The sequence below is a fragment of the Panthera uncia genome, assembly GCF_023721935.1.
Source record: "Panthera uncia isolate 11264 chromosome C1 unlocalized genomic scaffold, Puncia_PCG_1.0 HiC_scaffold_3, whole genome shotgun sequence".
Taxonomy (NCBI): domain Eukaryota; kingdom Metazoa; phylum Chordata; class Mammalia; order Carnivora; family Felidae; genus Panthera; species Panthera uncia.
Window position 1 is genome coordinate 751,870 of NW_026057584.1, and position 16,810 is coordinate 768,679.

At 53.7% G+C, this 16,810-nt stretch overlaps 1 protein-coding gene across 7 annotated transcripts in view; it reads right to left on the bottom strand.

The window, feature by feature from the left end:
• The window catches only part of FARP2 (FERM, ARH/RhoGEF and pleckstrin domain protein 2), a 104,457-nt gene that overhangs the window by 18,707 nt on the left and 68,940 nt on the right, over positions 1-16,810 (bottom strand). For all 7 annotated transcript variants that reach the window (XM_049614501.1, XM_049614502.1, XM_049614500.1 and 4 more), the window contains 4 exons: positions 6,209-6,387; positions 1,790-1,879; positions 1,280-1,413; positions 806-887 (listed from right to left, as the gene is read on the bottom strand). In XM_049614501.1, coding sequence (XP_049470458.1) covers positions 806-887; positions 1,280-1,413; positions 1,790-1,879; positions 6,209-6,387 — 485 coding nt within the window. The remainder of the gene's footprint in view (positions 1-805; positions 888-1,279; positions 1,414-1,789; positions 1,880-6,208; positions 6,388-16,810) is intronic.

The following is a 16,810-nucleotide window of genomic DNA, read 5'->3' on the forward strand; positions in this document are numbered from 1 at the left end:
ACACTGTAGAGTCCTGAGGGGAACGCTGTCCTGAGGGGAATGCAGTCCGGTCCTGAGGGGAAGGCCGTCCTGAGGGAAAGGCTATCCTGAGGGGAACACTGTCCAGTCCTGAGGGGAAGGCTGTCCTGAGGGGAATGCAGTGCAGTCCTGAGGGGAAAATTGCCCTGGGGCAAACACTGTCCTGATGGGAACACGATCCTGAGGGGAAAACTGCCTCAGGCGAATGCTGTCCTGAGGGGAACACTGTCATGAGGCATACGCTCTTTTGAGGAGAATGCTGCTCTGTGGCTAATGCACACTAAGGGAAAGCTATTCTAAGGGAGTCTGTCCTGCGAGGAAAACTGTGCTGAGGTGAATGCTGTCCTGAGGAGAAAACTCACCTGAAGGGAAATCTGCCCTGAGTGGAATACTGACCTGGGGTGAACCATGTTCTAGGGGAATTGTATCCCGAGGTGAACAGTGTTCTCAGGTGAATGCTGTCTTGTGGGGAAAACTGCCCTGGGGCAAATCCTTAGGGGTACGCTATCCTGAGGGGAGCTATCCTTGGACGAACACTGTCCTGAAGAGAACTGAAGGGAACGCTGTCCCGAGTGGAACGCTGTCTTGAGGGGAAAACTGCCCTGGGGAGAAATATGTCCTGCCTACAAAACTGTCCTGATGTGAACGCCGTCCTGAGGGGAAAGCTTCCCCGAGGGGAAAGCTGTGTTGAGGGGGTAACCGCTCTGAGGGAATGCTGCTCTGAGGGCAACACTGAGGGCGCACTGTCATCTGCTAGGTATGGAGTTATCGCACCCACACGTGGTACCTTTAACTGATGCATGTTCCTGAGCAGGATGTCCCCGATTCGTTGATGGCCGCCTGTGGAATGGGCACTGGAAGACCCTTCCCTGGAGTAGACAGAGATGGACAAATATGGTCAAAACCTCGTTAAAACTTGCGAGCTGTACTTTGATGCTCGTGCGCCTGGCTGTCCTAGTCTTAGAATGGCAGTGAGATGCTTCCAGGTGGGAGGCCCATATTTGACAGAAGACGGTAACGAGGCAAAAAAGTGGATCTACATTTACTTCATTCTCTCTTACGGAAAAGGAAGAATAAAAGTGGCTGTTGTTACAGGTCTACCCCTCCCACAAGTTTGAAAAATATGCTTCGACCAAACAATGGTTCTTGCGAGTTAGTGTCTGAAGCTGGGAATTTCCCGAGGGCAGCGATACAGCTACATTGGCGGAGCTGGCCGTGTGGGGGTCCAGGGCAGGGGCCGCCCGAGTGTGCAGGGTGTTACCAGAGTGCCAGCCTCTGCTCCACCTCACGCAGGAAGCCTCTGTGGAACTCGTAGATGGGGTCTATGTTGGAGAAGAGCAGGGTCATCAGATCTGCAGGCATGGCGTCCTCCTTGACCACCGCACTGCGGAACCACTGCGGGAAGAGCTCAGGGTGACCAAGGAACCTCGCCCCTGATGGTCTGTAGCCCCAGGACACACGGCACCCATCCCAGATTCCCCATTGTTCAAATCAGTGCTACAGCTGTCCTCTTGGCCGATCGCCCAATTATTTTCACAACATACGAAAACAGTTCTGGGTGAAAAGCTTCAAATGGATACTAGTTTTACAAAAAAACTTGGACTCACTGTTCTGACTCTATTCTTAGACAGGCTTGAAGGCAAACATGTTTAATAGAACATAAACATGTACATCTCATGCTGGCCAAGAGCTACTTCTCAGGAGAGATCCTCTATTTCTGGTGTCGATTATATTAAAGAAGACAAAGTAACAAAGGATTTAGGTTTCATACCACAGTGAGAACTTCTAAATCCTTCAGGTATGTTCGTTCTGTAGCGAGAATCTCCTTGGCTATGAAATAGGCCTCATCTGCTGCCATGCTCTGCAAGAGGCACAGACAGTGTGAGCGTGTGTCTGTCGGCCACGTCGCCCACGCTCACAGCTCTCGCTTTCTTCTGCCCAAGCTGACATCATTGTGCGCTTTTCATCTGTAATTCCTGAAGGGATTTACTTGTGAGTCCAAACATAAGCCCAGATGGATCTCCTTTACATGGTTTTCCCATTTTACGTTATTTTTTTGGAGGGAGAAAAAAAAATCACTGTTCAAACATCAACATGTTTTGAAGCTTATTACTGGTTTTGTAACGAAATTATTGTTCTGGTATCGCTGCCAGGGGTGTAGCTGGTTAACAGATACATGTGTCTGTATACACGCATGTATGTGACTAGAAACGATTAAGCTGAACTCACAAAAAAGTCATTAAAGTTGCCAAACATTCTAACTGTGCCCAATGTCAGAGCACCAGGCCGGCTAACCCGCTTTGAGTGCAGGGCCAGAGATGACCCCGCCCTGGGAGCTCCGAATTCTCCGTCCTCACGGCCTCTGCCTGACTCTCAGGTGCCGGCAGCCAAATCAGCAGGGAGGGGACCCGACCCTCGGGAGCAGGAAGGGCTGCCGCAGGCCCCCTGGGAACCTGGGCCACACCACACCCAGCTCTCGGCAGGCCAGCAAAGGACAGGCCGCATGCCCCCACGTGGGTGGCCCTGCTCAGCCCTGTGGGGCTCCTCCACACCATGGGCACCTCAGGTAGCCGCCTCTGTCAAGGTCCGGCTCGAAGGTCCCTCCTCCATCCTGTCCCACCTGGCTGACACCCTGCTCTGTTCTATCCCTGCACGCTCCCCTGTAGCTCCCCCACCCGGCCGAGGACTTCTCTAGGGCTGGCTGTCCCTGAGGCCACCGAGCAAACACCTACAGAGCACATACCAACGGCACACAGGCACCGGGGACTCGCCCAGGAGTAGAGGCCCCCGCGCTGGAGCGACAGCAGTGGGAGGAAGGGCAGAGCGGGGAGGGTGGAGGCCGGAGGTGTGCGGCGGCCGCAGCCCCTGCCGGCAGAGACAGGGGGTCGGGTAGTGGGAGACCGGCTGGAGGTCAAGGATGGGGGGGACGGGCAAGAGACAGGTGAGCTGGTTACTGGTGGGGGAGGCAGGGCGTCTCTGGGGCCTACTGGAGCTCATTGGGAGGGGCTCGGATGCCGCGCCAAGAGCAGCATGGGGGGCTGGGGCCCGGCAGAAGGCTCCGTCCGTAGTGGGGAGGGGAGCAGCAGGACCCGGAAAGAGTCTCCTGGTCACGTTCTGGTGTGGGTAGAGGTCCAAGGGACAGAGGAGACAAAGCTGACTGTAATTTTGGGTCCAGGCCCAGGGACAAAGCTGCCATCCCCGAGGTGACAGGTTTGGGGAGGAAGGTGAGGAGTCGGGTTTGCACGAGTCTGGGATGGGCTTTCGACGCCGGCGAGAAGCTGACAGGGGAGGCTGGGCTAGAGGCTGCTGTTTGGGGGCCCCTCTCCTCCCTGTGCCCCCGCCCCCACGTGAAGTTGACCAGAGGTTGCCATGTTCCCACGGTGGCAACACAGTCTCATGCCTCCTGTGTGCCCCGGAGACCACCGATTTGGCCGTGACCTCTCCACCCACAGGGACTACTCCCCGCGGCCCACTCTTTCCAAATAGTCAACAGCTGCTCTGTCCCAGCAGCCCCGGTGAGCCTGCTCTGCGGTCACACAACACCGGGGTCCCAGCAGCATCTCCTTGGAGTGCCCACCCCTTGTTCCTAGAGCTCCAGACCCCCTCCCTGCAGAGTGGCAACCTCTGTGGCTCTTCAATTCTTTCTGGGCTTTGTGCTATTGAAACATGACTTTCCAAATCCTGATTCAGTCCAGTCTCTTTGACACACCCCATCTGCACCTGAGCTCGAAGTGCCCAGCAAGCTCTCGGGGGCCAGAGCCGAGGAGGAGGCCCACGTTCCCCGTCTGCAGCCTCTGCCCACCCCCATGCGGCCAAGTGTCCCTGATCCTGGACACCTCCACCTGCACGCTGTCGGCCCGGGGGTTCTGGGTGGGGGGTCCGGGGCAGGCAAGCTGGCTTCCTACCCACATTTCCTTTGTGTGGGGTCCCAAGCAGTGCCTTAGCCCTGAGTGCGATCCTGCAGAAGCAGGGTCACCCTGAGGTTCCAGACCGACTCCTCTTCTGTGGGGGATGAAAGTACCCACAGAGAAATGCTCAGAAACACAGCCACGGCAGTGTCACTGATTAGCTCACCATCACGTCACAGGCGCCACCAGTTGGTGACGGGACACAGGGGTGTGGCAGTCAGGCCAGCCTGCCTGTGTACCGAGGGTGGTCCGCAGGTTTCCAATGCAGTGAAAAACCTCTTAGGGAAACTCCCAGGGGAGCAAAAGCCCGGCCAGCCTGGCTGCAGATCAGCGGGGCTGGGACGGCACCACCCCGGGAGGACGGCGTACTTTCTGCCCAGCCCTGCCACCTGTCCTCACAGGAAGCAGCCCAAGAGCCCCAGGCAGGGAGTGCCCCACAAAGCACCTCAGTCTTTGTCCCTCCCGAATACTGTCAGTCCTCAAGGATTTCTATCGGAAAGGGGGAGAAACAGCCAGTTAAGTGGGACACACTGGCGAGGAGGGACGCCAGGAAACAAGTGGGCGGGTTGCTCCCCACGGAGGGGGAGTCCGGCAGTCAGAGGCAAACGCAGAAGCCCCTCCCAGCGCTTAGCCGCTGCTGAGGCCCTGCCAGGAAGTCCTCGTGGGTCTGTGGCCCATGTGTCTTAGCGCCGGCCTGTGGGCTGGCCGTGGGTAGCACTGAGGAAAGTGCCCAGGGACAGGAGAGGAGGCAGGGGAGCTGTGGGGCAGGGCCTGGGGTCCCCAGGTGCAGGGCCCAGACATGGCTCTGCGAGCCTGTGGTGGAGCTCCCAGGTGCCATCTCTGAGGCCTGGTCTGGATGGGAAGGCCACGGCCACCCACTGGGAATCCGGCCGGTGACCCTCGGGCGGTACAAGTCTCCCTACAGAACCACCTAAAGGATGACTATTTTTGTAGTGCGGAAAAGTAACAAAACAAAATTTAGTTTTTTATGCAGCTTTCCAGCCATTCTGTTTATGCACCAAAGCAACAGTGAGCCAAACAGATAATTGTTAGGTTTGCAAAATCAATAAATAAAAACACCCCAAGCCAACAGTCTTGCTGCTGAACCGGGTTCGAGGGACCAGAGTGACCTCTGCCAGGCAGCCCGATGTGAACAGAGGACTGAGGGGTGGGGACTGTGAGCCCTGCCCCCGGGGCCGGGGTCCTGGGATCCCCGCCCTTGCCAGGCGCCCAACGGCACATCCCGTCTTCCGGTTCAGGACCTGCTCTGACAGGGGCCCCGGGAAGGAGTGTGTGCTGAGGCCTCGCCAGGCCTCCGACTGGTCGACCCCACTTCTCAAGGAATCTCCCGCATCCCACGCATGGCATCCCTCGGCACAACTTCAGGATGAAACCCACGGCCTGACAAGGTGTTCTCCACGACAGCCCTCCCACGTGACAGGCACCTGTGAGGCAGGGGCCCACCTGCTGGCAGCCCAGTTGAGCCTGGCTTCCTTCCAGCTTGCTCCTCGGGGACCCTACTCTACACAGGGGGACAGGTGCCCTCTGGGCCACCACAGTCCACCACCCGTTATTTCAACCACTCTCTTCCCCAAGCCTCCAGCTGCCTGGCCCCTTTGTCCTCCCTTGTGTGCCCGCCCACAGAGCTGCCTGGCCATGACCACCTGGTCTATGCTGCTGCTCGGGTGGGGGGGGGGGGAGGCACAGGCCAGGAGGGTGGGGGTGGCCACGCAGCAGGTGCCACTGCCTCCCGCCAATGCCTCATCCTCGAGTTGGGGCTCTCCGAGCTGCCGGCCTCCTGTCCCTGAGAGCAAAGAGAAACCTGTGGGCATCCCCTCAACTTTCCACCGCAAACCCCACACAACCCTCCTCCTGTGCTATCACGCCCCCTCGTGTGGACCCCACCCCACCTGGTCACTCCTTCAGAACCCACTCATCCACGAGACCAACAAGATGGGGGTTCCTGGTCACCCTCCCAATCACCCGATCGTTTGAGAGAGTACCCAACAAGGGAGGGAGGGCAGGAGGCTAAGTCCCCCAAGGCCCTACCATTCCCACCACGTCCCCACTCGAAGCCCCCAGGTGCCAGGAACGGCCATTAAATGAATAAGGAAGCCTGCCTGTGCGCAAAGGCGGCCGAAGAGTCCCCAGTGACGTGCAGCTCTAGGGACAGATTTCACTGGGCGAGCCAGCCCCCTGGGACAGAGCTCGCCCTGGGCCCCCCAGGCTTCCCTGCAAACCAGGCCCACCAGCAGCTAGCCTCTTGCTGGGGCGGCGCCCACCTTGTGTTTTGGCTCCTCCTCGCCGTCCGTCCTGGCTCCGCCAGCGTCGCTAAGGACAGGGCTCAGGAGGGGGAACAAGCCCTGTTCAGCTGGGCCCAGAGTCACCTGAGAGGCAGGGCTCAGGCTCAGCGGGCTCTTCCGGGCGGAGGGAGAAGGCTGAGGACTGTCCACGGAAAGGCCTGCAATTGAACGGGGCGGGGGATGGAGCAAGAAATGAGAAAGGGCCGCCACGTCGGCCAGACACCACAGTTCTTACCGTGCTTTAGCCAACATTAGCCTAACGCTACCACCGGGCACCTTCTGGGAGGCATGTAAACAAAGCCTCTATCAGGTGCAATTCTCAATATGACAGAAAGCGAAACGAACACAGGTTGGTGGCCGGTCGACCCGATTTCAGAGACCAACCACAGGTGGTTCGGACACCCCAGGGCTCTGAGTTTCTGGGGTTTTTTCTCGGTTCTAGACAAGATGCAACTGTGATGAGAATAAGCAGCACAAGGCCTGCGAAGCAGAAGGCACACCCTGAATAGGGCGCTTCTGTGCGCACGTTAACGGAAGGCGGACTGCGGAGCTTAGACGGAAGGTACCGACCTGGTGCTAACGAATCTGAAAAACAAAAGTGTGCTTTAAGGTCGCGCTCCTCACTTAAATCGTTCGTTAAAGAAACTGGATCATGTACTCATCATACTGTTTTCTACTTCCTTGAATTTTTTATTAACAAGGATCTTATATTGGTTTTCTAGATTCATACCACAACAGTAACTACTACTATTTTTCTTCTTAAAACAGGGTTTGCTTGGAACTGGGCGGAGGCCAAAGCGTGGCCGAGTCCTAAGAGGGCTGACGAGGCATGCCCCATCACACGTTTTGCAACACAGGAATTCTGTTATCAAGAGACCTTCAAGTCTGAAAGGGTTATTTCTAATGTTTTTCTATGGGAAATCAGTCAGCTACTGAATGGCAACTTTTGAAGGTATCCTTAAAGCAGAGTTGTAGGTAAGAAATCGAACCAGTTTAGAAGCTATTTATAATTGAAATTTACCTCAGGTTTACAAATGGGCGTTTTAGCTCTCATGCTACCATTACTCCTGACTGTGGCTAAGTGGGCTTACGGAATGCGGGCACCTAAGTGACTTGGCCAGGACCCCTGGTGCCTCCCCACCCCACCTCAGCCCATCCACCATGGGCTTCAAAACGAGATCCTCTTACACCGTAGACAGAGACTTCAAAAGCAGTCACCTATAGTGACCAGCTAATAAAACCAAACCTTGGCTTATTTGACCTCAAACACGCACGTGTGCAGGCAGGTTAGTGCAGAGGGCTGCCCGGAGGGCCGGGTGAGCATGGCACCAGGGAGCCCTGGGGCGCGGCCGGCAGGCTTGATTTTCACATTGACAAAGGTGGAGTTCTGGAAGGCTGCTGGTGCTGGCGGGGTCTCGCCCAGGGAGGGGGTCCCGCCTTGGAGGGGAGCTACCAATGCTATGAGGGCAGAACTTTCCTGTGGGCCTCTCACCACGACGGAGAGTGAAAACAAGCAAACATTCACTGACCGAGAAAACCTGGATGCTGTAAGAGCATGAAATTATTAATCAAATCAGAACGTGCTTTTATTCAACATTAATTTAAACAAATCAGAATTTGCTTTTATTACACATTTAAAACATGCTAAAGCAACCTTGAAATCACATGGGCTTCCTTCGTGCCCTACCCACGTGCAGGAGCCTAGTCGCTTCTGAAGGGATCAGATGGGGTCGAGGGCTCTGCCGGCCCCTGTGGTGTGGAGGACCCCTACGAGGGAAAGCGGCGTTTCCAAAGATGAGCTATTTTAGGACTCCTATCCAAAACCCTTTTTGTCTCAAGCAAGCTCAGAACTGTGTCGGGAGATACTTTTACACACAGGAGAATCCGCAAAAAAGTCTAGAAGCTCCTAGCAACGTACCTTATTTTTCACAACTGTACCGTTCAAAGTGTGAGAACTGAGATATTTCATACTCATTGGTTATGAAAATAAGGTAAGTCCACTGCTCCGCTCTGCCCCCCGCCCCGCCCCATGCCCTGCGCAGCGCCTCCCTCAAAGATGGGTGGTCCTACCACAAGGGCATAGTGGATAGTTTCCCAGAAAGTCACTGTGAACTTGACTTCATGTTTAAACAGCAGAAGGTGACGTTGGAGGAGGTGGTCCTCCCTGAAGTGTCATGGATGGGTGCCATGACTCGTGGGGTCGGGCTGGTCGGGCCATCAAACTAGAGAGTGCCGCTTCCAATACACGGCCCTTCTGATGAACTTGTGAGAGGAACCACCCTTCCAGGAAGGACCGCTCATTTGGAATAAAGCATGCGGTTCCAGGGAGGGTACGAGCCGTCATTTGATATTATCACTGTGGACACTTACTTGACAAAAGTCGTCACCTCACAATTTAGTGAATAGATTAAAAAGTACCACAAACTGCTATTAAACACCTGTTTTTATTAAATCTGTCAGCTACATCGAAACATAAGTCATACCTACTTCAAATTATGTGAACACAGATCCTGCACGACAAAGCAAATCTTGTTAGGAGACACTTTTCCAAGCAAGTGGCAGTGAGCACGGAACCCGTCTACACTGCTGCTGGAGGCTGCTGGAGTGGGCGCCACGGCTCCATGCCCTACCCTGTGTGGGTCAGCCTTAGTGCTGCATCTGAGGCCACCAACGCGTACACTGCACACGGAGAACACAGGCGTGGGCTGTGGCTCTGTGGTGTGTTCTTCCGGAGCGACAGAAGCCAGTGGTGTCCACGGCCTGCTGCTCTGGACCCTGTGTTGACAGCGCGCAAGGGCACTAACGTTAGAAGCTCCTTGCCGTAGCAAACCCTGTCATCGCTGACATACCAGGATGCAGGTCTGAGGGATTTTTAAAATGCTAAACCGTCGTTTCAGATACCACGGAACACATTTAGGCTTAACGGACACGGAAAGAGTCTTCAATATTTGTGAAAACAGACTCCCGTGTCCGAGGTCCTCTACGGAAAAACCGCGAGAGTACTATTCTGAGTGACAGGGTCCCTACCATCGATCTACTCAGACACAAAGGTGGTGCTCTACTGTGTCACCGCAGCATCAAGAATGACCGGTTCCGGGGCACCTGGTGGCTCAGCTGGTTAAACGTCCAACTCTTGGTTTCGGCTCAGGTCATGACTTTACGGTTTGCGAGTTCGAGCCCCATGTCCGTGCTATCAGCACAGCCTGCTTGGATTCTCTTTCTCTGCCCTTCCCCGGCTCACACACTCTCAAAATAAACTTTCAAAAGAAAAAAAAAAGAACGACCGATTCTTTTACTTGTGCGTGAGGAATTTTCAGAAATTCTTCCATTTCCAGCATCAAATGATTTGAAATTGATAGACAAAACTGATAGCTATGTTCTACTGAGCTCCTCATTCCTGCTGGAGTGGCTCCACGCTGTCCACCCAGTGTTCAAGACAGCTCTGCACTCAAAGGGCCAACGTACAAGGTTTGATTATCTTTGAAAACACACATTTCAAACATTTCAAACTGCCAACAGTAAGCAACTCTGACAGGTGATGTTCTTTATTTCCAAAAATTTCGAACTATTTATCTTGTAATTTTTGAAATGTCATTTTAAAAAGCACAGTATTATACTTCTGTGATCATCTTCACTTTATCCATCTAACTAGCTGGGGAGAGATAACAGCACAGAGCAAAATTTAGGCTTATTTTCATTTCATACCTTTGAATTCTTTTTCAAAACCCTGTAATGAACTCTCTTGAAAATTCTGCCTAAGGTGGAAGAAGAATCAAGGTTCGGTTTGGAAAATACAAGGTCAAGTCTGAAGGTTAATATGATAGCAAGAAAGTAAGATCTAGAAACTCCTTTCGTTTGAAAAATGGATCATTAATCCCATAAATGGAAAAGGCTAAACTGTACAGAGAATTCAGGTAAATGTGAGCATCACAGGTTAGCAGAAAACTACTTCTGGCTCTGCTTTTGGACTAGGATGTCGGGGGTCACTTTTACACAAAATCTGGCTCAAAAATAAGAGTGGAAGGAAAATGGCGGGCGCATGGGGCACAAACACCAGCTCGTCGCCCGCCGTGTTACCGCCAAACGGCAGAGGAGGGCTGACTTGTGCCGTACCTTTCCACGGCGCTGTGGTGCTCACCCACAAGGCTGTGGGCCAGTGCCTGGCACAGGGGGACCTCAGGGTGTGGATGTGGCTGTGGTGACCTGAAGTGAAGAGGGAGACGCCATCGTGCATTGTCAATCTTTTCTTTTGTTCTAAACAAACAGGACTCTTTCCCTGTTAAAGAAAACAGGTATTGTGGCCTACAACACAGTCACATTTTGGGCATCTGCAGGGGTGAGGTCTCTTGTGTGTGGTCCAGGGTGCCCTGCATCTGGGTTCTAACGGAGGACACGGGTCTTCTGAACCCACTGCAGCATCGGGGACAAGGTACCCACAACCAACTATTCAAAAAAAAAAAAAAAAAAACCCCACAAAAAAGCCTGTATGTGATGTTGTTAGGAAACAAATGTAACCGAGATTGACATAATTCAGCAATAAAAGTCAGACGGTTTTCACCCTTCCAACCAGTCATCCTAGAGATGAGATGGAAAAGAGAAAGCTTTGAGCAGTTTCTTGAAATCTGGATTTGTTAATGACACACCTCCTGGGACCCACGTGTCGCGGGAGGGAAGGACTTCCTGTGGCACACCAACCCTCTGAGTGGGGAAGGGACCACCCACGCGGGTTGTGGGGTGTGTGCCAAGGTGCTTTTCTAGAAGGCTGCTGCTGCTGCCACGGCCCCCCGGTTCCGGCCACACCAGGCGCCAGGCACCGCGAAGCCCCAGGGAGGAGACCGGCAGCCGCTCCCTCCCAGGGGCCCGTGTTGCTCAGAGCACCAGGAGGGAGAGGTGAGAGCAGCATCCGCCGAGCTCCAGGACCCAGTGCGGGGGGCTGCACAGGGGCGGGCGGCTCCGTGGGGGCAGCAAGAGCTCGTGTTGGCCAGAGGGGAAACTCAAGTTCAGACTCTGTGTAGCTGCTGCGCTTTGGGTCGGGGACTTCACAGGGTTCCAGCTGACTCGGGGAAGAAAAGGCACAACGTTCTCACCTTCAGAATTAAGAAGCCAGCAGCAGGTGTTTTGCGTGCAGTCTAAGCCTAAGGACCACGTGTTTGTCCCCAATGCTGCAGACGGCGCCACCCGAGAGGTGCGGTGCGGGGCCCCGAGCAGCAGGCCACGGCCCCCCAAGTCCGCCTGCACGCTGGCCGCACCCGTCAGGCCCTGAGACAGAGTGACCCCTGCGAAAGTGCACGGCACCCTCCCCTGCTGGCCTTCCAGAGGGCCGCCTGTCCACACCTGAAGCAAGCCCGCCAAGGTGCCTATTTGCTGCTCAGAAGCCTACGAAGTGAAAGAGGCGCCAGTGAAGAGGTTGTAGAAACAAGATGTAGCTGTTCCAGAGATTCGTTTAATACGCGAGACCATCTTTAACATATATAAACCAAAACTATAAAAAAAGGAGAGGGAAAGGAAGCTAAAAATCCCATTTAAAAGTTCATAGTAAATATTTCCTTATTTTATTGAATAAACAATTAAGTTCTGAATTAGTACATATCTGTGAATTTATAAATGGCAATTTCAGTGGAAAACAAATTCTGTTAAGTACCACAAAGGAGGCAACATCCATGTTTTCTTTAGAGAATGAATGAATGAAGTGCGTCAGGAAGTACCGGTTCCTTTCCTCTGCATTTCCTAGGGGAAAGTAGACGTTTTTAGGCCAAAGATAGCACTTTGGGACCTCACAGCACAGCCACCAGACCTCACAGAGGGGCCAGCCAGGCCACCTGCACTCCAGCCAGCTGTGACAAGCTCTGTAACTCCAGGACAAGGGCCAAAGAAAAACCCTGGCAGCGTGACTCCATGCCTTGAGAACACACACTGGAATTCTCAATTCTCAACTGTACGCGCCTGGAGAAGGTTAACATTTTTGTCTGTGAAGTAATTGTTCTAGAAATGGATTTCTTTTTTGATGTTCCGTGAACCAGGAGGGAATGGTACCTTGAAGACACAGGCACTGGCATCAAATGTCACACAAACACATGGCTCATGGGGAGATGGCCCACGTGCCGGGTGGGTCCTACGTGATTGCAGCCATGACACGAGGGGCGCTCGTGGTGACTCATGTGGGGCGGCAGGTGGAGGAGATCGTCACTCAAAATCCAGGTATGTCCACACAGGACCCAGTTAGAAAGGACTTTGCAAACAACTATGATGAACAGATGTACAGGTTTCCCTGTGAGCTTTTTGATGTCCTATTTTTATTGTCCATCCATCTACCATTACTGCTATTTCTAAAATGTGTGTTGTCACACACAAGGTACTGTGATGAGGTTGTGTGGTGACAGATGGCGGCCACCCTCACAGCAAGCACACCCGATGCCCAGACTCGTCCAATCACTGTTGTACAACTGACACTAACGTGACATCGTGTGTCGATGACACAACACACTTTGTTAACTGGAAAAGGGGATCCTGACCTAACTCCATACTCAGGGAATTCCCTTGGAATACAGAAAAGGCACACAACCAGACCTAGGACTCATAAAGTTACACAGCACACACCATTACCTATTTGAGTGCGGTCAATCTTGCTAACCTGAAACTTTACTATTAGACTTTAGATACTCATATATTGGTGTATGTAAAATACTGGACTTTGGAAACTTAAATACAAAAATAGACTTGATAAGTAATATAAATAAATATTCTGCCTCAAGCAGGTGTACTCTCAGAGGTGGACTTCATGGAGGTAACAGGCACTGTCTATGGCCCCAACACTCCCGTCTGTGATGGGGCTGGTGGGTGCCCTCCTGTCGGAGGTCAGGCCTGCATCTGGCCAAGGCAGGCAGCACATAAAAGGAGAAAACCGTTTACGCTGCAGGCACTTTTCAACTACACACTCTCAGCAAAGTGGCCACTGACATAAGAAGTGCCGGTTACAACTCTGCACGGCTCACTCAGGTACGAACAGCTATCCTGTGATCCAGGAATAAGGGACCACCCTCCCAAGACGGCCTCGTGCCCATGAGGACTTCCAGAGAAAAGACGATCGTGATCAACGGTCATAAACAAACAAAAGGAAGACCCAACGACGCTTCAGGAAGTACTGTCGCTCAATCCGAACTGCTCCAGACATTTTAATATTTGTGGTAAAGCAGCTCTTACTAAGATAAAACAGAACAAGGTCACTGCCTGAACTATCTGCTACAAGCAGAAAGGACATAATTTGTAGCAGGAAGCGTCCTTCGGGCTCACCTTCCCCGGGTTTCTAAAGAACTCCCTATGTGTGGGGTGACGACCCACCCGGAAGCAAAGGGGGTTGGTGGAGACATGAATGGCAGGCGCCTCCAAGGAGAGCCACGACTGGTTTCCAAGTCACTGACTTCACTAGAAAGGGAGACCTGCCAACCTAAACATAGCATGAACACTCTGGAAGAGAAAAGCTCTTATACATTTCTCCAGATCTTGCCAAAAAGCTAAACCTGAATCTGAACATAACAGCTGTCCCAGTGGTGTCCACAGAGCTTCTGGGACTGGGCTCGTTTCTCAGCCGTGCTGCCCCACGTGCTGATGGCACAGAGGTGCCAGCCTCGTGGGGCTGCGGGACGAGGGCTGGTGGGTGAGGGCACGTGCTCAGCGGTCCGCACGTCTCGGGGCTCAGCCCCCAGAGAATCAGGGGAAGGGCAGACAGGTGACGGCATAGGCAGGGGCGTGAGCCAGGACGAGGGGCCTGGCTCCTCCTACAAGTCACTGGCACGAAGTGGGTCTTGTCAACGAGAGAAGGTGGAAGAGCGGTCACAGCCACATGTGTTGAGCAGAGTGTGTTTAGAGCCGGATCTGAACAAATCAGGTATTAACAGGCCCTTCAGGCACCAGGGCAAATTCAAGTACATCCCTGGTACTGGAGGATACCACAGGGTTATTGAGGATACCACGGGGTTATTAAGTTTGCATGACTGTCTGTGGCCCCATGAGAGAAGGGGTCACGTTTCAGAGATGCACGTAGACATTCTGAGGAAAGGCATCGGCATGTCAAGGGCCCACAAGAAAATATTAGAGCACCAAACGCGGAGAAGGAAAAGGGGCAGACGGCACAGGCACGGTCGGACTCTGGTAACGCTGAGTGGGGTGGCAACGGGGGTATGTCTACTCCCTTTTCTGCTTTTGTGTATTTTGAAAACATTCTAAATAAAAAGCTAAAAAATCAACTCTAGAAAATGAAGGTTCACCGGGGAAACAGAACTCCTTTACAGGAAGGCCTGGTAGAAGCTGTCGGAGAACAGCCTTTACTCGGAATCTGCAGGACAAGGGTGGTGTGATGAGGTCCTCCCCCACCCGCCCTGGCTGGCTCCAACCCACCCACGTGGGACCTGCTGCCTAGGCACCCGAAACAGGACAACTCAGGTTCGCTGAGTCCAATGCCAGGCACTTTCATTAGGAGACAGGCAGCCCTCATGACGACTACAGCCCAGGAAAAGCATTTTCCACGGAATACAGATTAACTCCTCGCTGCACAGACACGGGAAGGGTTTGTTTCTGAGTGATCCCAAGGGAAAGACAAAGTGTCTGGAACACGCTATTCTAACTTGTGGTTCCTACCTGTGCAACCCTACCACCTTCTCCCTCGCTCACACCGTCTCTTCACAGGTACTGGTCAGCCAACACGAGCGACACTGCACCAGACTGCCTTCACGCTGGACACAGGCCAGGTCTCAGGAACAAGGGATAGGATAAGCGAGAAGGACCTGCAGGCCACAGTGATGAGACGGTGCCGCAGGTTTAAGGCAGGTACAGAAATGGAAAATCAACACGTTTGGCAAAAAGCCTCTGCTGGTAATCCGGTGAATGCGGATGACAAAGACGGCCCCTGGCGAGAGGCCGCTGGCTGCTGGGCGGGTGCACACGTACCCGCCAGGCGGAGGGTCCGCCATCCGCACAGAGGGACAGACGGGAGGCCTGCAGTTACCAAGGGACGTTTAAGAAGCACAGCCTTTAACACGGCCTGTCTCTACTAGGTAAGACCAGAAAGGATAAGCTACAAAAGTCCGATCTGTGAAGTGGGCAGCAGCCCGGGCTTCACGGTGGCGCAGATCAAGGCACCTGCGAGTGTGCCCGTCCGGTGGGCACGGCCACCTCAGGCTGTCCGTTCCCGTGGCCGTTCCGTCTGCCTCAGAAACAGACACTAGTAGAAACGGCTGGCGCCCACGTACCACACGCAACCCGACCTGAAGGAAATGACACTCCCGAACGAAGAGTGAACGTCTCAGCCCTTGACGTGTGTGGAGCTCCTGGGTGCTGCTGCTTTTTAGTGAACAGCCCCCCCCATCGGTGTGAAGCAGAGAGCTCTGGTGAGAGCTTACGCACTTGAACTTTCAGGCGGATCGGTGTGTCCAGTTCTGCTTTTTCTGCAACCAAATATTTTATATCCCGATTAAGCCAGATGGAAGAAAGCAGTTCAAACTGACATTGCATTTTAAACCAAACTTCTCCAAGCCCGCTATCTAAACACAGCACCATTTCTGGATCTAAAGTCAGTAGACAATGCCCTTGGGCAGAGCGTGCTGCCGCAGGGCCAGGGACCCCGCCACGTGCAGCCGCAGGGCTGGGCAGGCAGGGGGCCTCGGCCTCCAGGGCCTTTCCCAGGAGCTGGGTTCTGCAGGGCTTACTGGAAATTCTGTGCGGGGCCTGGACAAATCCCACCAGACTGCCGTCCTGATGAAGCACAGGCAGCAAGTTTCATCTTAAAAAAGCAGCACCAGGCACAATACACACCGCAGTAGAGACCAATGTGGACCAGAACCGCGTACCGTTCCAAAAGCGGGGCGCCAGTTTCTCGCTGAGTCAACGCGTATGCCAGAGAGATAAAGCTGCGAAGACTGACTCATCAGCCTCTAGGTGGAAATACTCATCTACTTTACACCTTTTACCACACCACTCTAAGCAAAAGTTTTAATCCTCTGACATTCAGAACAGACTAAGCAGAAAACTAGAAAAGGAAGAACATCTAGCCTCGAACACAGACTCGCTGCCTAGGCGTAAAGCCACCAGTCTGAGCTCTCGCCACACTGAGCGGGTGGGGGGTGACCCTGCAAGGGGGCCCAGGGCCGCTCAGGAAGGGTGTTTATCTACCCGCTCTCCTGGAGTCAAATTCTTTATGGTCTGCAGATCAAAAAGGACTCTCTCTCCACCTGTCTGTGCAAAAGGGTTGCTGAAAAAAAGGCTCATGTCTAGTGGGGCCCCGGCCTCGGCGCCCCACGAATCCGTGTCTGTGCTGCTGGAGTCCTCAGCGGTGGTGGGCGGGTAGCTGAGCTGCTCTAACTGGTCGATAATGTCTGAGAGCTGGAAGGCTGAGCTGGCCTCGGAGCGGACCGAGCAGGCCGGGAAGTTGGCCATGGAGCTGGCCTCGGACTGATTGGCCGAGCTGGGAGTGCGCACAGACAGGCCGCTGTGAAGCGGCAGGTTGCTGAGGGAGCTGTTCTCAGACTGGTTGTTCCTCAGCGAGCTGGTCTCCGAGGCGCTCAGCAGGCTCTGCATCAGGCTGGCTTG